At 41.6% G+C, this 25,790-nt stretch overlaps 1 protein-coding gene across 1 annotated transcript in view; it reads left to right on the top strand.

Annotated features, from left to right (window-relative positions):
- The first annotated feature begins 820 nt into the window (after window positions 1-820).
- The window catches only part of lrrc7 (leucine rich repeat containing 7), a 47,422-nt gene continuing 22,452 nt past the window's right edge, over window positions 821-25,790 (top strand). The window contains exons 1-16 of the mRNA XM_061238143.1: window positions 821-860; window positions 2,717-2,919; window positions 5,312-5,429; window positions 5,578-5,656; window positions 6,430-6,519; window positions 6,994-7,050; window positions 9,577-9,640; window positions 16,792-16,866; window positions 17,135-17,279; window positions 18,208-18,280; window positions 21,096-21,225; window positions 21,904-22,019; window positions 23,432-23,501; window positions 23,803-23,902; window positions 24,298-24,422; window positions 24,761-24,955. Of these exons, the coding sequence (XP_061094127.1) occupies window positions 827-860; window positions 2,717-2,919; window positions 5,312-5,429; window positions 5,578-5,656; window positions 6,430-6,519; window positions 6,994-7,050; window positions 9,577-9,640; window positions 16,792-16,866; window positions 17,135-17,279; window positions 18,208-18,280; window positions 21,096-21,225; window positions 21,904-22,019; window positions 23,432-23,501; window positions 23,803-23,902; window positions 24,298-24,422; window positions 24,761-24,955 (1,674 nt within the window). The 5' untranslated portion in view covers window positions 821-826. The remainder of the gene's footprint in view (window positions 861-2,716; window positions 2,920-5,311; window positions 5,430-5,577; window positions 5,657-6,429; window positions 6,520-6,993; window positions 7,051-9,576; window positions 9,641-16,791; window positions 16,867-17,134; window positions 17,280-18,207; window positions 18,281-21,095; window positions 21,226-21,903; window positions 22,020-23,431; window positions 23,502-23,802; window positions 23,903-24,297; window positions 24,423-24,760; window positions 24,956-25,790) is intronic.

The following is a 25,790-nucleotide window of genomic DNA, read 5'->3' as shown; positions in this document are numbered from 1 at the left end:
CTGGCATAAATTTAGCTCCGTATATAATTCTATCTGTCTCTGCTAACTGAGCCTGAACATTGCACCAAATGTATAATATGTGTGGTTACATTGGCTTGTAGATAGTTTGACAGCTTTTTCCCCTCAAGAACAAGTTAATGGGTTCAAATACACTTTCATTAGATATTGAATAGTCTTTAGATCTGCTTGAGTCAAATATTTTAAATGGAAGCATGCTTAGGGATGGATATTTTTAATTTACTCTGTCAATGCAGGGTTTCCTAAGTTGAGGATTTTTCATAGCGGCTGTGTAATGGCTGTTTTGAAGTGTTGTGAACTCTGGAGGACTGAAGTACTGCAGTATGTGATGCCTGCATTGCGTGAAGCTGGCTCTTTCCGTTCATTTCAGAGAGAGAAAATTATGTAACATTAAACTGGCAGCGTTACCTACCGCACGGATCGCATTAATTACTGTATCAAATTAAAATGAGCAAATTGCATGTGAATCTTAACCCAATTCTGTAGAATAGCAGTGTTTTTAATGGAAGTTTTTTCAATGGCTTTTATTCCATCTAGCCTACCTTCATCTATGTGTGGTAACATATGACAGAATATTTACAATGCTTCATAAATGGGTTTGATGGAGGTGCATGATATAAATCGACTTTGAGAGATCAGGCTTCACTTTGTCAGGCCTCTATTTATTTGTCTGGAGGTAAAGACACATGGTCTTATCTCATCTGACTGCTTCACTGCTTCCCGGCCCTCTTTTCTGTCATATCTGCTTGAGTGTGATTAATCTCATATGCACTCCACTCCAGCCCTGAATGCAGGCAGGCGGCTCAGAATGGCACTGCTCTTTCGTCCAGAGCAGTCAGAGCGCTGCTGGAGCCAGTCACAGGCAAGCCTTATCAGTGCTATAGCAAGCCTCTGTGATGCCACTTTAAGACCAGACTTCACCTTTCATTTCTCTAATCACTTTTGTTTTACCTTAAAATGTATATACTCATAAATTTACAGCTACAGTAAATGGCGGTACTCAAATACTCAAGAGATACTCAAGTGAAGAAGAAATCCTCTGATAATTTTTTTAAATTACCTTTCTTGTTAATTGTGCAGTGAATTCTGCCTTCTCTTTTTTTACCTCACAGGCTTCCATTGATGCAAACATAATTATTGCCTCTTGCCTTCTTCAGTAAACATTAGCAGCCTATAATAGAACTGTTGTGTACCATGGTATATAAATATTTAACATATAATGCTTTGCCTATGAGGGATCCCAAAGCAAGTGTGCTGCAGCTAATAAAAACTATCTAAACTTAGTTCTTGTGAATACAAGTCTGTTCTGCGGCAGATGGCACTTTAAGCAGTAACTTTAAAAAGTCACATTCGGTGATCTTAATATACTTATGACATATTGTGGTGTAAAATCCCATGGTAAACACTAGGAATATAAACACTCTCATCATGGTCCCACTGGGATTTTCTCATTAAACCTAATGCACTAAGCTGTGGTCGTATTAATTATGCATTCTGAAGCCACGATAAAACATAAAACAAGGCCCGAGACCTCACTCTGTCAAATCAGGCTACACCAGACAAATGAATTGCATGTTCAGCACCGACGTTGTCAGTCACTGTCTGCTATCATATTGCAGCTTTCTTACAATGCATCGTACTGTCAATAATAAAATGCTGGGAAAGTAGTTAAATCTTTATGAGCTAGTTATGTTGCTGTTACGATATTGTGAGATTTACAGTAAGTTATTCAAGCATTGTGCAGTTTGTCGTCTATGTTGATTTATGCGTGCCATTAAACCAGTAGGTATTCCTTTCCCTGCATGGCACCTAACAAGGGATTACAAGGCCCCTCCCCACACTTTCCTGCGCAACCTTTTCTTAAAGGTGGCCAATGAAAACAAAGGAATAACTGCGAGCACTTCTAGTAGGAGGCTGTATGTGGACATGGATAAAAAACTATCTCTACTGTTATCCTGCTGCTACTTTGATGTTCACACATAAAGTATGACCACAAGGTGTAAAAATGAAGCTGTTTGATTCCACATAGAAAGGCATTGGGCATGGGATGTGACTCTGTGATCAGCCATCTTGAATCGTCTTTGTTTTTGACATAGAAGGGTGACTAGGAGACAATGGTGCATTAAATGAACAGCGACTGACTTACCTTATTGCCTAATGTCATGCTGTGATGAGTGTACACACAAGCCCACTACAAAGATACGCAATTACTTTCCTGATCTTTCCTGTAGTTTGTAATCACCACATCTCCTCTAGACAGATATTCTTTTAGTGAAGAACGGTATGTGATTATACCACATTGATATGCATGGAATACTTCCATGACATATTATAATCCAGTGCTTCTTTCAGTGTGGTGTACAGTTCTATTGGTTGAAAATGGGCTTCATTCAGATCTGTCAATCACAGTTCACTGTCTGAGGCAATTAACATAGCAATCGGTGACATTGGTTCAACATGGTTGACGCAAATATAATTTTGTCCTGTGCTGTCAGACCCAGTCACTATGATTGAGGAGGACAAGACATTGAGAATCTATTTGAACCAGAGGATGAATTGCAGTGCTTTCTGATGACACCAGTAAAAAGAAACATGAGGCGAATGCTAAAGAAACAGTGTTGTAATACTTCCAGTTGGCAGATAAGGGAAATCTTTATAGAATGAGGATGGCTTGGTGACCCTCTGCCTCCCTCTTTAGTGCAGTGTCTGGAGATGACAACCAAGAGGAAGCTGATTGGCCGCCTGGTGCCCTGCCGATGCTTCCGCGGAGAGGAGGAGGTGATCTCTGTGCTGGACTACTCCCACTGCAGCCTGCAGGCGGTGCCCAAGGAGATCTTCAGCTTCGAGCGCACCCTGGAGGAGCTCTACCTGGACGCCAACCAGATCGAGGAGCTGCCCAAGGTAGGGGAGCGGTGACCGGGAGGTCAGAAGAACCTCTTCCACTCCCAAATCACATATTCTAACCTGCTGTGTTTTAATGACTACTTCAGTTGAGAGCTTGATGAAGTTCTTTCATGTTTTTTTTTCTTTCTGGCTTTGATATTGCAAATGAGTGTGGAAATCCACCGGCTCCATTTTGAATAATGTGAGGTGTGATGGTAATATCGCTAAAGTGTGAAACAGGTGTTTGGTCCCTGGCTGGCAGTGTGGTCTGGCTGTTAGATCAGGACCATGGAGAGTGCCTGTGGAAGTCAAGGGTTACCCAGTGTGTTACAGATGAACTGTCTGCCTGCAGAAGTACAGAATGCTGTCTGTGGTTTAAGTGCCTTTGTAATGAATTGCACAGAGAATGCCCTTTGTACATTTTGTAGCTCTGTATGTAGGTGTACATGTAATTATGCATATGTGCTACAGTATTCAGAAAATGACCAGTAAATAACTGAACCTGATTCTGTGTTATTGATACTCAAACAATGTTGAATATGAGAGAAACTAAGAGTGCTTTGCTTCTATGTAAGATTGATGCCTTGGTCTATTCTGGGCTGTGCAGTTTCCGTATGGTTTTGTATACGCTCAGTGACTTCTGTTGGTCTTATTTAAGGAGTGTGTAATGGGGACTGGTGAGGTCATGTTTTCATCGCTCACAGGGCACTGGCTCCTTGCTCCTTGTGGCTTAAGGAGAAATAAATGTCTGACGTAACACTATTCCATAAATCCACATTTATGGGTTTTTGAAGAGGGGCGACCCCAGTGTGGCTAATACTGGCAACATGTTCTGTTTTATAGTGTTGTGAAATATTGTCCCGCTGCACTGGCATACTAAAATTCATACTTTAGACGCCCTTGCCTGTTGTCTTTTTTGTATTCCTGTGGTAACTCAGATTTAACGGAGCGTAACCATGCTGATCAGCAGACCTGATGATGTTCTTATGCAGTCCTGGCTCTGTTACTCTATCCTAATCATGTGCATTTTACAGGCCTCCTTGGTGTGACTGAGCACATAATTACTGTTTTCAAAAACACAAGTTGTGTCTGCCAACTTGTTTTGGTTTTTTGGCATGTGTGCGGGTGCATGCGTGTGTGTTTTTCTTTTGGGGGGGGTCTCCTGTTTTCTCCTGTTTGGAATCAATTATACTATGCTTTCAAGTCACTATAGGATACACAGGGAGTCTTTGCACTCCTACACATTTGGTTGTGAGTCAACGGTTTTTCACTCTAGAAGCGGCATAGACTTAGGACTTAGACTGTAATAGGATATGGCAATGGAACCTGAGTATTATTGTTTTTCAGCTAGCTGAAGTGATTGGTAATAATGACTATATCCACTCGAATGAACTCTGTGGTCTTATTACTGCTCTATATATGGGCATACTGCATCTGACACAGTATAGGCTCATAGAGAGGGGTCAGAGAGAGGGTATTTGGATTCAATAGTGGGCCAGCAATCAAATTCCCATTTAAGAAATGAATAACATTTTTTGTATTCTATTTTATCATCTGCTAATAAAATTAGTGTTGCCTAAGAAATTCAGTACCATACTACATACTGCACCCAGAATCTATTCCTGACCGCCCAGAGGTGACTGTGGCCCGGGGGTCCCCATGGGGAGGGCTCTCAGCCCTGGCCAGGGACAGAGGGCTACCCTCAGCTGGGTGTCCCCTGTCATCACGCCAGAGTGTCTCTCCTGCTCCATCTGTCCTCCAGGGCCGTGACTGCGCAGCTCAGCGGGTGGACTGCACAGTGGCAGCTGGCAGTACGCACCGGGGAGGTCCCGCATGCTAGACTGCGCTTTGCCGAATTAACACGGACGCTGTAGTGATGAGACAAGCCTACAAACACAGCTGGATACATTTTTTGAATAAACACAGTCAAAATGAGTGAATATGCGATAAAATACTCTGGCAGGATCTGAGTGTATGGTCTTTGTAACGGAAGCTTTTGTTTTCCAGTGACTTGCTGCTCACTGCTTCAGGCACAGAATTAGACACAGAAAGAGAGATGTTTGAATACTCTTAAAATAGTTTCCACTTGGAGAGAAACATGTTTTCATATCATTTTATATTCATGCTAATGCAGTAGTACCCTCTTTCCCCCCTTGCTGTAGCTGTCCTCATTCTACTGTCTTACATATGTTAGATCTCTGACTTTTCAATTTCTCAGGGGCATTGTCATTTAAATTTGCAATTTAAAATTAGATATCTCTGTTATTAACAGAATTGAGAACTCTGGTTAGCCCATTTATGTCATTCAAATTTAATATGAGCACGGCATCTGATTATCATCCTTCAGCTTTTACCACTTTTAATTTATTTTATTTTGCCTTAGTAAGCAGTAACTTTCTGTCTTTTCCAGCAATTATTTAACTGTCAGGCCCTTCGAAAACTCAGCATGCCTGACAATGACCTCTCCAGCCTGCCAACCACCATCGCCAGCCTTGTAAACCTGAAGGAATTGGACATTAGCAAAAATGGTAAGAGGCCTAGTTTGTCCTCTATCACCCTTCCTCCTTGCTTCATACATTTGTCCACATTCATGCTTACACATGCTGTCCTGAACACTTTCAAATATCATCTTGTGGAGGCCCATTATGTACTTTACACAAGGTTCTTTATTTGCAGGTATTCAAGAGTTCCCAGATAACATCAAATGCTGTAAATGTCTATCAGTTATTGAAGCCAGTGTCAATCCTATTTCCAAGTAAGTACAAGAAAATGTCCATTAAAAAGCTTCTGGATAACAGAACAGGAACATTTTAGGTTCATCTGAGAACTGCTGCTCTACCATTAAGTTAATTGCCAGATTAAATGAATGCTTAAATGTAAATGGCTTAAATTGCATTCATGCATAATAAATCCTTCCTAATAATTTGCATAACTAATTAGTATATGGCTGCATTAACAAAAATAAAATATTACTCAGGATAACTTTCCTTAAAATTGGGGGTTGCAAGTTTAATTTTAGCATAACATGTTTCTTAGAATATTGTGTCACGTGTGAATGAAAATAACAATGGGCACTATATGACCACGCTTAAAAATAATTTGAATAACAGCAAATAAAATAAAAGCTTATTTTCTGATTTGTTTGAAAAGCTATTGGATTTCTGCCCTGGTTAAGAACAAAAATGCAGCTTCTCTTTAAAGATCCAACTTAAATTGGAAAACCTTAGAAAGGGAGGGAGGAATTAGTTACAACAGGCAGTTCTGAAAGCATGTATTTGGGGTTTGCCGAGCAGAAATGAGCGGTTGATAGATGGGTTGGGGTTTCCTGAGTATGGGCCCTGTGAGCACTGGCGTAAAGCCCTAGCAGGTGACTTATGGCTCCGAGAGGGCCTTCTCTAACAGCGGGTGAGCGCTGAAGAAAGCTGTCGTGGGATTACATTTCTCTTGGCCGTGAAAGTTCTCCAGTCACTTAATGGCCGTATATCAAGCGCCACGGCTGCAGCCTCTAACAGGATCTCCCTCCTCCAGGCTCCCAGAAGGGTTCACCCAGCTCCTGAACCTGACACAGCTCTTCTTAAACGATGCCTTTCTGGAGTACCTCCCTGCCAATTTTGGGAGGTGAGTGTTGTCTCTCCCCGTCCCAGCCCGTGTGTTCAGGAGCAGGAGGTTTCAGGAGCTTGTGTTCTTCGGACGGAGACTTTCAGCAGCGTGTATGCATTCTGATTTTCACCCTGTTATCCCCTCTCATTGTGCTCCAGTGATGCGTAAGTAGGATAAGTATTCTTTGCTGTCTCTGAGTAACCACCAAAGTCTGGTGAGTGAGTTGCCTGGAGGTGACATGCACAAAGAGGGGCTGAGCCCCACTCATCAGAGCTGAGATTGAGTGTTTTGTTATTTATCAAAATAGCAGCGGCATGCCTCCTGGGTGGCAGAGCCTCGTCTTCATGTCTGAAAGGAAAAGGTCTCAGGTGGATTGTGCAATGCCTCTCAGAGCCTCTGCTATCCCTCTCCAATCAGGGGAGCTCTTAAACACAAGAATTTACATTCTGTTTGGTCGCTGACGTGTTTTATTTTAAATCTTCTGCTTTTCAGACTTTCCAAATTACGCATTCTGGAACTTCGAGAAAATCACCTGAAAACCCTGCCGAAGTGAGTGTTTCATTACTGGCTGAGTTTCAGTGGTCCCTGAGCTGCCTGATATTAATAATGAAGGTAGAAAAAGACAACTATGCACCTATGCATTTAATTTGTTTTAATTATTTTAAACAAATACATGTTTTATTCTGGGATTTATGAATGAATTAACTGAATTACAGGCAAATAGAGATAGCAAGACAGATGTCATGTTATACATAGGATTGTCTACAGTTACAGTTCTGCCATTGATTGGGAATGGTTGGCAATACTATTTATAAGAACTGATTTCAATTCATGAAAATTCAAAAAGTCACTAAAGCTCACTAAAGACACTCAAAATCATGTATTTGAAATACATCATCATAAAATATATAGTCTAATGTTGATAGGAAGACCCTATCAAGGAAAATACATTAATTATTTAACTGATCAACCTGTCCATGCTGCCTTGCTCAACCAACCCCCTCGATCAGTGAAAATAAATAAATGATGGATAATTCAGTCACTCTTTCCAGCCTGCTGAACTCGCCCCACACATCTCAGCATGTAGAATGCTCTCTCCTCTCCTGTGGAGGAGCTATTGAAGTGGCCATGACTGTAGCTGTGAATATGGCTAGTTTAGCATTTGCCAAGCCATCGAGCTTGAGTGAATCACCATGCGAAGAGGGCGTCAGCTGTTCCAGGAGACGGATTGATGTTCCATCAATCTTCTACTAATAATGACACCAGGGGAAAATAGCCCTATGCATCCCCCACTCGCTCTCCAGCGTCCTGCCTGTTGAGTGAGCCTCTGCTCTCATGGGAACATCTCCCTGTTGCTTATGCATTACTTCTGTGGTGGTCTATCGCGCTCTAATAAGCATGTAATCCACACCCATGTACTTTACCCAGTCCATAAATCAGCATCACATATGCCAACAAATTGTATTCACACTGGCCTGTGAGTGCCAAGATGTTATATTTGTGAACTTTTGGATACAATTCATTCTTCTTTTTTGTCACTCCTATTGCACATTGTTCTGCTTTGGCGACAGTGTGGTCTCCAATGCCTTGCTTCCTTTAGAACTGAAACATTGCAAATTCCAGTTTTCAAAACAAAAGCCATCAATCTCTCCCTGAATAGCAATAGAGGGGAAAAGGGTGTGCTACATTCTTTATTGTTTACCATTTCCCTTTGATGTTTAAATGAAATGTGAAAGCAGCATGTTGGAATGAGCATAATTGCGTATAGAGAATGGAGCGGAGCCAGTGGTGCTGTGATTTATCACAGTTGAAATATTGCTGCACTCTAAACTCCAGGGAAAGAGAGCAACGTTGCATATCCTGGCTCCTGCACATTGGCTCAGTCAGGTGTCCTGATTGAAACTATTTTTATACCCCAGCAGAGCTAAATAATAAACAGCCAATAGAAAGCTGTGCAAACAAATAAGCCCTTTCACATGAGCTGTTTGTGAGATTAACCCCCAAACTGATTTTGAATGGCCTTTCAGAGTTGGCGGTTAAACATTATTGAGATCAGAACATAGTGTGAAATGGCCTTCAATCTGAAATGAGGGTGTGGAGATTTTCAGCTTGGAGTATATTGATGACTCATGGTAATTATCATGTTCTTGTTTCTGTATGCCATAGAAAACCTCTGCTTTGACATAAAATATAGTACAGTGCTTTTCTCATTTTGTGACTTCTCTCATGATTGGATTCAAACAAAGTAGAGATCTTATGCCTTCTTCAGAATCCGGACAGCTTTACAGTGACAATGGCAGTAAGAAATAAGCAAAATTACTGTGATTTATTCCACTGAAAGGTAAACTGCATTAATGAATAAAGCGATAGTTGACCAACAGATAACAGTACCGGTGAAGCAAAACCAAGAACAGATTATTTACTTCTTTCATGTGTGTGTCAGCAAAATAATATATGGACAGTCACGTAATAATTGATTGTTAACTTGTCTCAGCATCTCTGACTAAGGTTTCCTGCCATTTCTGTGGAAAGTACAGTGCAGTCTGTATGTATTTGGACGGTTCTGACAATTTCTGTTCTTTCGGCTGTGTAGTCCAGCACATTGTATTTGAAATTAAACAATACATGTGAGGTTAAAATTCAGACTGTTCCCTTTAATTTGAGGGTATTTACATCCATAACAGGTGATGCATGTAGGAATCACACCACTTTTTATATACAGTCTCCCCATTTTAGGGGACCAAAAGTAATTGTGCGGTTGACTTCAGCTGCTTCAGAATAGTCTATTCAATTGCTTCCTTCATGCAGGTATTGTTACAATTCAAAACCAATGTGCTGGGCTACAGAGACAAAAAAAACCCCCAGTTTTACCAGCTATCCAAATACATATGAACTGCACTGTGCTGCATATGCTAAATGTTCTGTGTGCCAGTATGTCGTGGCATGAAGGACAACAGTAGCGCCAGTAGGTCCTTTCTCTGTCAGTCAGGCAGAGGTGGCCGAGGAGTAGTTTTTGTAAACCGTGACATTTTTTCCATGCCAGAATCTGAGGCTTTCCCTTCTCATTTGCTTCAGGTCAATACACAGACTGGCACAGCTGGAGCGATTAGACTTGGGAAGCAATGAATTCACCGAGCTGGTAAGAAAAGAGGACCTTTCAAGATTTATGTGACATCTACAGGTGTAGATACTGAGCCATGTTGGTCCAGCACCCTTCTTTGGCTGTTTTTAAAATACACGTTCACTCATTGATCCATAATTCAGGAGATGTTTAAAACATCTAAAACATACTCACTGTTGAGCTGGTTTTAATTGCCTTGCAGAGCTAGAGTAAAAAGTGGCAAAAAAAAAAAATCAAACATTTCAGCCGAATCCTACTGTGTTGCTTGTTGCTGGCAATGTTGGATTAATTTAACGGACATTCAGATCAATGGTCTGGTCCATAAGCTGCAAATTACCACAGCCTCTGTGGGAAACATGGAGCTGAGACACCAATGCTCCCAGTAATTGTGGATTTCTGCTGATAGCAGTTTATACTTTTAAATAGTTACAGGCAGTTTTGCTTTTGATGTGAAACCAGAACTGTTCTCAGAAGGCCCATGTATACTTCCTTAATTATGTGCAAACTTGGCTAATTAAAAGGATGAGTACAGAAATTTGGAACGCTGACGAGGTTCAAGAGGGAGATCTCAGGACAGGTATTTGTTGGTCAAAACAGAGGTGTCTTGTTAAAATGTTTGCAATTGGAAGCTATGTATGTAATTTACACGCAGAAGAGGTGTATTGTTTGAAACGGGAAGGACAAATCTTGCAGCCTGGTTGGTTAATAGCAGTGATAAAATAACGATATACCACTGCTATGATTTAGTTATTTTTCAATTACTCTGCGGCAAACTAGCTAGCCAGTTTGGCGGAACAGAACAACATTAGAGTTTACCAATGTTGCATAGCAACCGCCTTGCAATCTGCTCGCACCGTGGAACTATTTTCTTGTAAATTGTTATTGTAATGACATTGTTCATAAAAACACTTTAATTTGGTTTGTGTCTATGATATCTATATTATCATATTTGGTAACCGTTTTATAAAAGCAATAACTAACTCCAGGACAGGACATGGTAAATTATAATTTTATCACAGCTTCGGGGGTTGCGACCCTCCGCAGTGTGTCGGGCCGAACAACGCCCCTTAGCTGTGATAAAATTACAGTATACCACAGCCTGTCGCGAGTTATTGCTTCACTATACCACGTGTAAACCTGGGTCTGCTCTGTGCTGCTTAGTACTAGTGTTTCAGAGAGGCATCATATGTTGTCCTGACACCCTGACTGAGAGTACAATAACCAGTTGTACCTACACATCACAGCTAAAGCTAACAACTCACAAGTTTACCCAAACAAACACTTGTAGGAAAAAAGGTATAATTTTTCCTTTCATTATTCCTAGGATGCGCACAAACTTCAGACATGCTTCAAAATATTTAAAGGGCTGTTTTCCGGTTGGATGATGATAAAAGGCACCCTCTTGCTTCCAAGCAAACAGATGGTTTAGCCATTTGTCGAAGGCGATTGAGCGTTCGAAGCCCCCAGTTACAGTAAAGAGCCCATTGATCCTCTCAGTTTTCTGGAGTCTGAATAGCCAGTCTGTGTGTCCTACTTCAACACCCACTTCCTCAGAACCGGTTCGGGTGCAGTCCGCTCTCCGTCATTAGCCGCACCTGAACTCCACCGCCTGCCTCTACTCTCACACCTTGTCAGTGCGTCTCTTACTCTTTTAGCTGCTGGCTGGTTGAAGAAGCTGTGCACTTGATTCTGGCATGCGGGGTGCCCTTGGGCTGATCAGGGACATGTCAGCTCTTTATTCAGGGTACTGGCTGCTTTTTGCCATCCTTTCTCAGCACACATGGTGCTTGAAGGATTTGTTTGCCCTGATGTCCCTGTGCATTTTCATACGGGTAGGACGAGGCTATTTTTCGTGCTGAGATGTTGACTGTTTAATCCTCAGTTTGCAGCCGCTCTGTATTTATAGACTTTATCAATCACATTCTGTCAGGGCACTCTCCTGCTCTTTATTCTGGCACATACTGCCAGTTTCCTTTTAACTGACTTCCTGGAGTGCACTTGTAAAAGAAAGGATGGCAGAAGCAGAAAGACTTTTATGGCTGTTCTCTCTACTTTATTTTAGCTTTCACTTCAGTTGGGGAGCTGTTTTTATTTTAAAACGGAGTCATACTTTCCAACCTAATTCACCATCATGCTCTGTAATTCAGAGTTAATTCAGCCGTTGCTAAATGCAAAGATAATGTGCTCTTTTGTTATTCAAATGGGGCTGTACAGTTAAATGCTCACCTGCCCACTCACCTCATCGGAGATAAAAGACTCTGGTGTGTTCATGCTTTCTACATTTTTCAGGCGTGGTGCACTGCACAGTGTACCACCATTCAGTTGCTTTTTTTACAGTAGTTTTCAGAGCGAAAGACAAACCTCCCATTCTGAGATGGAGTGCCATTTTAAATAAATGTATGCGCTGAGGTTGTTTTTTTTTTTAGCAGTGTCATGAAGTGACCTGAATTGCAGAGAAGAGGGGGTTGATTGGCATCGTCACATTTCCAGCGAGCGGGACTGTGAGCAGATGTTGAGCTGTGTGAGGCTGTGACATTGGGGAAGGTTTCCTAATTGAAGCCTGTGCCACGGGCGGTATGAGGGCACAGACGCGGATGCACACACGGGGGAGGGTGACGGCGTACAAAATGAGGAAGTGAAACGCCGACTGACACACCAGGGCAACAAAGACAGACACGATGTGCCTCTGCTCACAGGAAGTCCACAACACGCGCCAAATGTTTAATCCCTTTCCGGTGACAACAGGAGGCAGACAGTCTGTGCCAAGGACAGGGGTTCTTTGCCAAAGGAGTTCATTGTTTCATATTAAAAACTAACAGGAAAAACAGTACAGAAGACACATCATTGAAACAGTAGTGGACCGTTAAATTTGATCGCAAAATATGTTGAACAATGTTTATTTCGTAGCAGGATGAGCCCCTTGCGGTGGCGCGTCTAGTTTTCAAGAGTGCCGTACAAAGTTACAGCTCAATAGACAGTCAACAGCTTGGGGTGATACATCATCAAAAGAAAAGAGAAAGAAATTAAATCTCTGTTCACTGATAGTGGTCTTTCTAAATTACTTAGAATTAAAATATTTATTGGACCATTTCCATTCTTATGTACTCTGAAGTTTTAAATCCTCATAAATAATCTACAGTAAAAATAACAAGATGAAAAGCTCAGCCTCTGTAGTGCTCGGTTAGAAGTAATTGATTACAAAATAGACATCTGTCTCAAGAGAGAGACTCATTGTGCCTAATCAGTAAGCAGTTGAATAGCTAAATGAGCCATTAAAAGTGCTGACATGACATTTAATTCTGGAAAATGAAGGAATCTGGCATGTGAGATGACCCCAGTTGACCGCTGATGACCCCCACCCATCGATCACTTTTATAGTCACTATAACAGGCTACGATTAGCTCTGTTTACTGGATACATATTCACCTCTTTGAATGAAGAAAGCCTTTGGGCTTTTGGGTCAGGAATAAAGTAGTCTAAGGTAGAGAGAATTCCCCACTGCTTTAATCCTGACACTACAGAGATAGAGTATTGATTCTTCTCTGGAAACCGATATGGTGAAATATACAGACCTTAAAAAACATCTGCTGCCTTTGAGTTGACTAGTGTCACTTGACCACTGTTTTTCAAGGGAAATAATTTCAAATGTCTAAAAAGAAATAATAATCAATATAATAATCAATTCAATGATCACAGATTATTGTTGAAGCTTTGGGCATTTTTGCTGTTATAATAAATGCAACAACAACAAACGAACAAAAAAACACCCAAATGTGTGTTTATCCAGAGCAATTGGCTTTATTTGCATGAAGAGACAATTTGTAAATCTTGAGCTCTTGTGAAACCTGTGATACTCTTACAATGCCGGGAGAAATACCATGGGAATTTAAGTGACTCTCAGAATAAATGAATGATTTAATGAATTGGTTTTACTGCAGGATATGTTTGTACCTGCTACACAGCACAACTGGTCTTTTATCTGTGGTGCTGTCTGATATATAGTTGTTATACTGTATGTTGTTACGGCAGAGCACAAATTTGAAAAGATCAGTTCATAAAAATAGAATAATGAGGAATAACCTTGCAAATGCTAATACTCTCTAGTACTTTCTTTTATTTTTATCATTGCACTATATTCCACAACACCAAAATGCATTTTAAAACAAAACATTTCAAAGTGGAAATCCAACACACAGGCCAAAGGTAATTCAGGGTAGAGAATTTTGGTAGTGGAATAAAATAATACTAAAAACATTGCATTATGTTCCACGTTCGGACAAACCCAGTGATTACCTTGTACTTACAGTACTTTTCTGCTATACTGTCACTCTGGACAAGAATATCTGTTAAATTAATAAATTAGGAATATAATTTACAGCTGTACTCTAAGCAATGAATCGTGACGTGTCCCAGTTTGACCAATGGTAGCTGCTGACTGCATGGGCTTCTGTTGTAATTGAATTTAATTGAAATTTAGCAGTTAATATACCACTTTATGAGGTATTTATTAGGCCCATTGACCTTCTGCTACTGTGGCCCAGGTTCAAGGTTCCACATTTTTACATTTACATTTACATTTTAGTCATTTGGCAGACGCTTTTAATCCAAAGCGACTTACAAGTGCATAGGTTCTACCATAAGTCAGAGCATCACATCCAGAAACTAGCAAAATACACAGGAAATGCTGTTCTAGACATAGTTGTCATCAGAAGTGGATTTTTTTTTTTTTTTTTTTTGGGGGGGGGGGCGGGGGTTAGACAAGGATAGGGATATCAGAAAGGAGGGGCAGGGGAAATCAGGAGGGAGGACTAAGGTAGAGTTTGAAAAGGTGGGTTTTGAGTCTGCGTCGAAATAGGGGGAGGGATTCTGCTGTTCTGACAGTGGTAGGCAAGTCATTCCACCACTGAGGAACCAGAACGGAAAACAGGCGTGAACGTGCAGCTCGACCGCCAGGTGCACGTAGAGAGGGAACCGTAAGGCGACCAGAGCTGGCAGACCGGAGTGGTCTAGCTGGGGAGTAGGGAGTGATCAGGGATCGTATGTAAGGTGGGGCAGTCCCCTTAGCAGCCTGAAATGCCAACACTAGGGCCTTGAAACGGATGCATGCGGCAATAGGAAGCCAGTGGAGGCCAATGAGAAGCGGAGTGACATGAGCCGACCTGGGCTGACTGGTGATCAGGCGGGCTGCAGCATTCTGGACCAGCTGGAGGGGCTTGATGGCACATGCTGGGAGACCGGCTAGGAGGGAGTTGCAGTAATCCAGGCGGGAAATGACGAGCGCCTGGCCTAGGAGCTGGGTGGCTTTCTCAGTCAGGAGATGACGGATACGGCGTATATTATACAGAAAGAACCTGCAGGTTCTGGCAGTGGAGGATACTTGTGGAGCCAGGGTGAGGCAGTTATCAAGAGTCACCCTAAGATTCTTTGCCGTACGGGAGGAGGAAACTACAAAGTCCTCAACAGTCAATGAGAGGTCGATTGACGGAGAGGACTTAGCAGGGATGTAGAGAAGCTCAGTTTTGGCAAGGTTGAGCTTCAGGTGATGGGAAGTCATTCACGCAGAGATATCAGCCAAGCAGGCAGAGATCCGTGTGGTGATTTGGGTGTCGGGGGGGAAGGAAATGAAGAGTTGGGTGTCATCAGCGTAGGAATGATAAGAAAAGCCGTGGGAAGAGATAACAGAACCAAGAGACATGGTGTATAGCGAGAAGAGGAGAGGCCCAAGAACCGAGCCCTGCGGGACTCCAGTTCGTAGGGGGTGAGGGTCGGAGACTACGCCCCTCCAAGTCACCTGGTAGGAGCGACCAGAGAGGTAGGAGGAAAACGAAGCGAGTGCAGAACCTGTGACACCCATCCCAGACAGCGATGAGAGCAGAATCTCATGGTTGACTGTATCGAAGGCGGCTGACAGGTCGAGGAATGTTGTGTGCTCTTCTGTTGTGTGCTCTTCTGCATACCACTGTTGTGTGGTTATTTGAGTTAATGTTACCTTCCTCTCAGTTTGAACCAGTCTGGCCGTTCTCCTCTTATGTCTCTCAAGGCATTTCTGCCCACAAAACACTCACTGGATGTTTTTTGTTTTTCGCAGCATTCTCTGTGTACAGACGGTTGTGTGTGAAAATACATGAGATCAGCAGTTTCTGATATATTCAAACCACCCTGTCTGGCACCAACAATTCTCTGGTCACATTTCTTCCCCATTCTGATGTATGGTCTGAACAACACCTGAAACCTGTAACTGTGTTTGCATGCTCTTATGTATTGGGTTGCTGCCACACGATTGGCTGATTAGATATGTGCATTAACAAGCTGATGTCCAGGTCTACCTAATCACTGAGAGTATGTCAACTAATAAATGTATACTTTGGAGAATGCAGTTGTACATTTTTCATATACATCTATGCAGAAATAAGTGTCATTTTAATTTAATAACATTTTAAAGACAAGCGGATATATTTACAAAGGGTTTCTAGATCAGTACACCCCTAAACCTAGGATTTCTATAGAGGTGTTCATATAGTCATACAGTATATAGGGTTTATGTTGAGATTGGATGTAACTGAGGATATTTCTTCTGCTGGACCAAAGTTTTCTTTAGTTATTTCCATGGTGTATAGCTGGACCCAGTATTTCACTGGAGATATTTTCACATATATTTCCCCAGTTAGTGTGTGATTCTGCAGTAACATATCCATGGTTTATACTAGATAATTCTACTGGTTAATGGTCAGTCAGTCCCATGAATTCTTCGGACATATTTTCACGGTCCCTGGGTTTCGAGCAAGATATTCTCACAGCTAGGTTGTCATTTCTCACAGCCCTGACATTGAGAACCATCTCTCCTGCTGATCATTACTGCCACGTTTTTCGGCTGCAGTCACTTACACTCGCACACACCCACTGCCCCTATTCTTAGTTTCAAAGGCTGCTTTAATTATGCACTGTATGCTATCTGGAAATCCCTCGATTCAATTAAAGAGACTGCAGGAGTTTTAATCAGCTTTGCTCTGCTGACATGGCTGCAACAAGGGATTATTTGAATTTTATCATGTAGCCGTATCATTTTATCTCAGTGGTGGCACCATGGCTGTTCTTGATAATGCAGGCACATTAAAGCCCATGGATTTTGCGGATGGAATTGCTCCTGAACCTTGGGTGTGTTGTTTCAGCCAGAAGTCTTGGAGCAGATACATAACCTGAAGGAGCTGTGGATGGATAACAACTCGCTGCAGTCGATACCTGGGGTAGGCCACGCTCCCTCTCTCCCAATGACAGACATAAAACATTGACCATAATGCTATACTGTGTTGATTTCCCAGTATTTAATTCCTCGGCAACTATTTTTAAAACCAATTTTCAAAATAGTGCCGCGAAACATTTGGGTGCTTGTCCTACAGTAAGTTTGTTGCAAGCACAGAATAGCTTTTGTTGATTGACAGAAGCATTCCCATTGAGTGAAGTTCCACACGGAACTCATTCTCTGCCTGCCTCTCTCCCTCCCTGCTGATGAAGTCTATAGGGAAGCTGAGGCAGCTGCGGTACCTGGACCTGGCGAAGAACAGGATCGAGACCTTGGATTCGGACATCTCGGGGTGTGAGTCCCTAGAAGACCTCCTGCTCTCCTCCAATATGCTGCAGCAGCTGCCTGATTCCATTGGTGAGGCCTGTAGCACTCCTTTGCTCTGTTCTGTCCCCAGCAAACTTCCACTGCACAACAACACAGTCAAACGTATAATATTGTATAATAATCAGTTAATCAGCATGAGGGCATTTAGGTCTAGCCTTTACTCACTAAATTATGTTCTAATTAATATTTTGACAAAGTTGCTAAATGGCCAATTAATTTTTTAATGAGTAAATAAATCTTCATTCAATAAGGTTATTTTCTAAGAATTAAAAGAAAATCCGTTGTATGCAATGGACTCAAGTGAATGTGAATGCTTATGCAGTGAAGTCCATAAGTATTTGGACAGTGGTTCAATTTATTTTCTTTAGGATCTGTTCTCCAGCACATTGGATTTGAAATGAAACAATGAATATGAGGTTATAGTTTCACTTTTAATTTAAGGGTTTTAACATCCATATCAGGTGATCCATGTGATACCATATTAAAGGCGACAGTGTGCACTTTCACCTAATTTTCATGGTTTCATTTAAAGTCCAATGTGCTGGAGAACAGAGGCAAAAGAACAGAAATGATACCACTGTCCAAATACTTACAGACTTCACAGTATATAAAAATGTATAAATCATATATTCTATGTACACACAAATATAGTGATATTCATTTCAGAAGTTTGTATGAAGTGAACGCTTTCATAGAGAGATTAGGCAGATCTTGAAGAATGCTCATCCTTTATTCAGAACCCAGAGTTTGTAACAAGCAGGAAAAACTACCTTACAATAAACTACCTTCAATCGATAATTTTACTTATGTAAATTCCATTTCATGAATTATTTCTTAAAAATGTATTTTAAATGTTTTTTGGAACTATTATTAAATATTCTTTGTTGTATAATGTAATATTTTCTCAGTGTTTACACTTCTCTAGAATGCCACCCATGAGTACTTGTTGCCATTACAGGGGTGCTTAAAAAGCTGACAACTCTAAAAGTAGATGACAACCAGCTGAACTCACTGCCAAACACCATCGGAAGGTGAGTACATAAGGACAAAGTAACTCAAGGGCAAGTGCTATTATGTGGGTTTGCACGTCTCAGAATGAGATCCCCGAACTTCCCTCTGAGAGTATTAGTAAGTGGCACTGAAATGGATTCTGCAAAACCTTCTCTCATTTATGGCCTCTATGCTGCCATTACTAATTTCATGTTGGTTCTTTGCTGAATGGACTAATTTCATGACTTGTATAAACACATATACTGGATGCTGTCCTGCCAGATATAAGAGATTTCACAGGTTATAATATTATATATAGGTTTTAGCCCACCTCAGTAGTGCATATTTTATGTAAATCTGACATTTTCCTCTTTAATAAAAATGTGCTAACCTTTATCTAAACCTCAACAATACATTTTTGGTCGTAGTCAAGGGACAGCCTGTAGCCTAGTGGTCAAGTCCTATCATTGGGACCCGGAAGGTTGGTGAGTCAAGCCCCGGTAGCCACAATAAGCTCCGCACAGCTGTTGGGCCCTTGAGCCAGGCCTTTACCCCTGCATCACTCCAGGGGGATTCTCTCCTGCTTAGTCTAATCAACTAATCATTTAAATAACAAAATTAAAATGATATACATGGATACTATTAATATAATCAAATGTCTATTTGTGGAAGCTGTTCTAAAGTGTTACTATTTTATGTTATTTCGATGATATCATTCACACTTTAAATAATAGCCGGATGTCTCCTGCATGCTTCATGCCAAGCTGTTCCCATGTCCTGCAGTAGGAAATAGGCAGAATTCCAGGAACCTGGCTCCTGAAGCATGGTGTTTTTTTCTCACCTCGCATGGGTAAACGCAGGTTCGCATGTGCTCTGAAGTGATGGAGTAAATGTCCCATTGGCCAGAGTTAAGGGGGCGTCCATATTTTCACGCTGTCCATAAACGCGAACCCATCCGTTTCACGAGGAATACAGCTCAATCTGCAGTCTCCCATTTGAAATGTGAACTGACACGGCATTAAAGTCTCATATGGGTGATAAAATTAAAGGATTACGATGCTGTGGGTTCTGTAAAAAGGAAACTGCTTTTCATTTCCTCAGTCTTGACCCAGTGAGTGCTGTGCGGTTTTATTATTATCCTCTGGGACAGTGATAGATCTTTTTTTGTTTTGGCTCTGTATTCCAGCACATTTGAAACAATGAATATGAGGTTAAATGTGAGGTTAAAGACGGCCAGCTTTAAATTCAGGGTTTTTATCAGGTGACCCATGTAGGGCTCACAGCATTTTCTTATACATACCCCCTCCCCCCTTTTGGTGAGATTTTAATTTATACTGTATGTTTTTACTGTTCACCTCATGCTGTCTGGATATGAAATTTCAGATGCAGTTATATGTTGTTTAGAAAAGCATTATTGTGGCAACAGTGATGATATTCAAATAACCACACCACATTGCAGACATCATCAACAGTGACAGTATTGTTCTTAACTACATACAACTGATTTGTGGAAGCAAGTACACAAACTTAAATATGAGAAAAGCAGAAATTGTAAACCAACTATGAAAATCTAAAACCAAGACCACACAATAGGACAGACTGAGCTGTGTGTAGTGTGGTCTGTGTGCGTGTACAGGATTTGTGAGAATTAATCTGCGTGCCTCGTGGCGTGCGTTAGTGGCAGAGGTAATGTGTGAGCCAGAGGGAAATCCGGGGGTTGAATCTGAGGGCGCTCTGTCATGACGGCCTTCCACCATCACTGACCTCTCACTGTCCTCTGCCTTATGCCTGTGATATCGTATTTTGTCATTTTCTTGGTTTGTCATTGGTCGGTTTTTTGTGTTGTGTTTACTATACATGCATCTAAAATGGGCCACTTAGTGGACGCACCAAATTAGGGTAAGTAGAATGAACACCCCCCCATCCTACACACACTCACAGCAGTAGCATGTTTATTCAGGCGAGTGCTGAGCCCGGAATGTTCTGTGCATTCTGGTGAAATGGACATAATTAGAACCATGCATATGGGGGACCAGCTGGGTCTTCTTGTACGAATGTTGTGCTAATGACTGGGCTTACAATGATAAGGACAAATTAACCCGCTTTTCAACTCTGTCCAACAAGAAAAGGCTTGATATGATTTGTATTCATTTGCTATGATTTGATATCTCTTTTTATTTAAATGAGAATATGAAATAAATCATATTAAATATATTCTATTTCCAATACTGTATTTTCATATTTTAAATGCAAATAGCGATATCCAGATCATTCTGGTGGATGATAGTATTTCACTTTCACCGAGTATAAAAAACTTTTGTGAGTGTGTGTGTGCAAAAGTATGTGTATATATTTCTAGATAGTAATATATAGGATCAATAGGACATTTAGTTCAATATGTGCATACTATCAATGTAAACATTTTTATAAGGGCAGATGTAAAACAACGCAAGTATCATATTAACATGTTACATGTGTAATGTGGAAAACATATATTTCATCCTGAATGTTCTCTCTTTCTTGGTAAAGGGTATATTTTCATTTTGGGGAATTCAGTAGTTACCTGATTTCTAAAAACATTTTCTGGTATCAAAAAGCCATTTTATGTAAGTTATTAATTCGGTATGTAGATTTTATTAACAGGTGACTCATCATCTCATTTTACAAATAAAGAAATGCATTAGGTGCTTCCTGAGAGAGGTGTCCACGATTCATTTATGATCCTGGTACTGCTTTCAGCCCATCTCTGAGCTGGCAGTACCAACATAAAGAATGACTTGACCAGCCAAGATGTATTCTATTTGCATTGAAAGTATGTTGAAAATAATTGTCAATTCAATTTCCATTTTCTTTCAGTTTGTCACTTTTAGAAGAGTTTGACTGTAGCTGTAATGAACTGGATTCCCTTCCCCCCACCATTGGCTACCTGCACAATCTCCGAACTTTTGCTGCAGACGAGAACTTTCTCTCAGAATTGCCCAGAGAGGTGAGCCTTCTGACCCAAATGATCCCGGGGCACGTTTCCGTACTTGCACTGCCGTGAAGTTTGTTTGTCGTGTTTGCCAGAGGGTGAAAGTCTTGGCTCGGGTCACTTGTCTGAGCACAGACCTGCAGACGACTGGGGGCAAAACTGTGCATTACCGCTCACTCCATTACCCAGGGCCTGAGCTGGCACAGCCATGGTGGCCCACCTTGCAGGGAGCTGCCAGCACTTTGAGCGAAGCCAACAGCACTGGTCTGGAACAAGGAGGCCCCTGTGGGCGCTGCAGGCACACAGCCTGGTCATGATGGCTTCAGCTGTCCTTCTCCCCAGGAGCAGAACACTGTCCAAAAGCTTTACACAAAGCCACACCACCCATTCGCAGGAATCAAAGTCTGAGAGAGCTTCATCCTGTACGTACACGTGGGAGCGTCTGCCTTTTATTCATGAAAAACTAGCCCTCTGTCCTCCCAAGATCAAATCTGCTCCCTGCTCTTGTGGAGTAACGCTGGCTTCAAATTCTCTGTCTCAAAGGGAAGAGCTGACTGTACACTTTAAATGAAGTGATCATAATCGTCTCACTTTCCTCCCATGCAGACAACGGTCGTAAAATTGTCACGATTGAGGATTGGCAAGCTGGCTTTGTATCCGCGTGCTCATTTCGTGCGTTTTGATGGTTTGCAGATCGGGAGCTGTAGGAATGTCACGGTCATGTCTTTGCGCTCCAATAAGCTGGAGTTTCTGCCTGATGAGATTGGACAGATGACCAAGCTGCGTGTTCTAAATCTGAGCGACAACAGGTAACCCCTAAAGCACTCGTCTGTTTTTCACTGTGAACACTTATCTGCCCTGCAGTGTATCACAGGTGTAATATGTGGCAACAGCGCCCCTGGGGAACAGAGCAACACAATCAGGATTCACAACTTCGCAGTCTATACAATATCATATAGGGACTGCTGTAGTACAATTCAGAGGCAGGGTTTCAGTGGCCAGCATTGATGAGTACTGAATAGACTCTTGCAGTGTATCTGCTGTATACGCAGGGAATATATATAAGGAGAAAGTGTTTGGTAACCAGCCGTTGATTATAGGCATCAGTACAGCCAAGTCAACTGAAGCCTTGCTGTATGTTATTATGGCTTTTAATTAAGGGTTCCAACACAACAGTCAGAAGTAATTGGGTAGGCCAATGCATGCTCAACACAGGAATTTTTCACCATGCCATACATGCCATGAGGGATCTCCAGGGTTACGTTTTTATTCCCAATCTTTAAAATAAACATATTTAATAAGCTAGCATAGGTGGAGTATGCGATTCATATTACGGGGCGTTTATGTAAACTACACAGGCCTGTCTTTTTATTTTTCTAATGGCACATTAAGATAGCTGTACAGCATCAGGAAATACTTCTCCCAGCCCACAGGCTAATTAAGAAAGCTCTTTATGAGATGTTTGGATGCACTGCCAGTGATTAACAGGATCCAAGGTAATTAAACTTTACCATCACTTAACGCACAGCAGCCGATTCTACCCTGTCTCCACTTGCACGACAGGGCACTCAAGTAAATGGGCTACCACAAGCCAGGGAGCTGCCTTGACTCTGCTCCAACTTGTGTACCCTGATCTCAAAAGTGTTTTTTCATCATTTTGACGAAAGTGTACCATGTCTGTTTTTCCTGTTTCTTTGAATGTGTGCTGATGATGTAGGGGGCAGTCATATTAAAAACTGAGCAGGGAAATGGGATGGCATAAGGGTTCTTTTCATTCTTTTAATACATGGAATAAAATTATGCTCCATGGCTCTGAAGGTATTATGAGAATTTGGCCAATGCATTTGTTTCTGTATCTTTGATCAGAATATCACCCTTGTGGTGCATGGAATGGCTGCCATATACTGTGTTCGAGACCATATGTTGGGCTCAGTGTCAAGAAGAAAGAGGATTTGATTGTGTCAGAGTTCTTTCTAAGAGCTCTTTCCGAGAGCACCATGCACTCGAAAAATGAATCAGAACTAATGGAAGCTAATGAAACCCCTTCACACCTCCCTTGCTGAGTAGCAATTGGGAAAAAGTGCTTTCAACAGACAAATCTGCCTTGAAACCTGTCAGAAAGTATATTTTTATTATACGTTTCTGGTTGAGAAAGGTCAGCTGCTGAAATCATGCTCCTACTGTATGTTGAAGAATCCATTCTAACCTTCCTCTCAAACAGGTTAAAGAATCTGCCATTTACTTTCACCAAACTGAAGGATCTTGCTGCACTGTGGCTATCAGACAATCAGGTAGATTTCTAAGAAATATTCCCTCAATGTGTTATGTAACTGCTTTGAAAAAACTAATGTCTGTGGTTGAAACTGGGGTAATAAAATGAAAAGTATTTTGATTCTCTTGAATGACTGATTAGCATCTGCATGACTCTGTATGTACTATAGCTCTATAAATTATGCGGGAGACCTTGTAAAATTAAAATGATTCTGCTGAGCTGGCTAATGCATCAGTCAAGACACATGCTGTTTTTTATTTGTCACCATAGTTCTCACAAGTCTGTGTGTTGTGACCCTTAAACCTCGTGTGCCATTGCAGTCCAAGGCCTTGATCCCCCTTCAGACAGAGGCCCATCCTGAGACCAAGCAGAGAGTCCTCACCAACTACATGTTTCCCCAGCAACCTCGGCACGATGAAGGTGGGTCAGGGCAAACTATGTGGATTATGAAGGAGCTGTAGGTGTTATAAAAACTCTGAAAGTATCATGGGCATTTAAAGGACATGTGCTGTTTAGCCTTCCGTAACTTTATGACATCGCTATAGGCTCATTTGCATATGTCTGCCATCAGCATGGCCTAACTTGTAGCCAGAAGAAACCCAGGCACTGGACACAGACGGCATTCAGTTTCTTGTGGAGCTAGCCAGCCAATCAGCAAAAAATCTCTTGTCCTGAAGATTAGCAAGCCAGACATACAGTACCCTCATTACAGTAGCACAGGTGTAGATCCTGTAGGCTAGTATAGTGCCATCATAGCACCAGTGTAGCACCAGCCTAATGGTGTGCCCCCCTGTCTCTCTCTCTCACCCACATAGATTACCAGTCAGACACTGACAGCTTCAACCCTACACTTTGGGAGGAGCAGCGGCAGCAACGGATGACTGTTGCCTTTGAATTTGAAGACAAGAAGGAGGAAGAGGACAACTCCGGAAAAGTCAAGGTATTTTCTGCCTCTTCTGTTCATTTTCAGCTCTCCTTTATTTTATGGTTATTGTTTTCTTTAGCCGCACAGCTGGAGATGATTATTTCATCTGCTGTGCATTACATGGTGGGAGATGGTATCCCAGAATTCTGTCCTGTGAAATGTAATGCAAGAACTGGGGCAATCACGTAGAGTAGCCTGAGGAAAGGAAAGTCGGTACTTGGCTGACTGCATGGCAAATTACTGTGTGTTATCTACAGTGGGATGATAACCCTTGTTTTAAGCCCTAACCTCAGACAATAAACACAGGAGTTTTGATCTGGAATAAAGCCAGCTATCTTATGGTTTCAACTCAGGTGGAAATCAATCTGAAGCGCTACCCCACCCCTTATCCAGAGGACCTTAAGAACATGGTGAAGTCAGTTCAGAACATGGTCGGGAAGACCAGTCATGCCACAGAGAAGTGTTCCTCTGGCACCAACATGGAGCTCCCTGGCAAGGAGAAGTTTGAGCCCCAGTGGCCCATTGCAGCAAATGAGGTCAGAGTCCCAGTCACCTGCAGGGCAAGGCAATTAAAGATAACAAATGGTGCTCATGGTGTGGGATAGTGCCATGTACATTCAAAAACAGCATTCCATCAGTGCATTTAGTTCTGTGCTCTTAATGGGCATAACCAGATTTGTAAATGTAGTTCTTGTGTCTTCAGTGTCTTACATAACTCATACATAATGGCTTAAGCGCAGCTGCAGTCTTGTATGATTTTATTTTTTTAATTGTGGTAAGAATTCAGACCAATGACATCCCTTATCCCTGATCTAATGTATTGTAGCTGCATGTTGTTATCCTTCTGCAAAGCAATTAACTATCCTTTGGTAAGAAAGTTATTATAGCTAAACCCGTGCATATTTTGAAAACTTATTTTTCATTGTTATCAGTGAAGAGTATTTTGAAATGACAACAAATACAATGAATTAAAAGTATGCCAGCATTTGTTCAATGTATTTTAAAACATTCTTTACTGTATTTAAACTCAACCATACCAAAGTGTAAGAGTGAGTAAGATGAATATGTGAGGTAAGAACATACTCTTCTTTGGCTAATAAGACATTGGTTTCCTTTTTGTGGGCTAATGTGAGGAATAATTTCATGTGTATGTGGCACCATCACCCTGAGAACCTATTGAAAATGAAATGGAAAACAAAATGCCCTAGGAATAGGCATGAATTATGCAAAAAACATAGAAAAGCATCAATACAAAGCTTTACAATCCTAAATGTGATCTGTGTGACTGAGGGGAAGGGGATCTGTCAATCACTATTTTAGGTTGCAGAAAGAGAGGCCAATGAATTCTCCAATGCCCAGATGACAGAACAGGGTCCCATACAC

The sequence above is a fragment of the Conger conger genome, chromosome 4 (assembly GCF_963514075.1).
Source record: "Conger conger chromosome 4, fConCon1.1, whole genome shotgun sequence".
NCBI classification, from domain to species: domain Eukaryota; kingdom Metazoa; phylum Chordata; class Actinopteri; order Anguilliformes; family Congridae; genus Conger; species Conger conger.
This window is presented reverse-complemented; position numbering and strand designations above follow the sequence as displayed.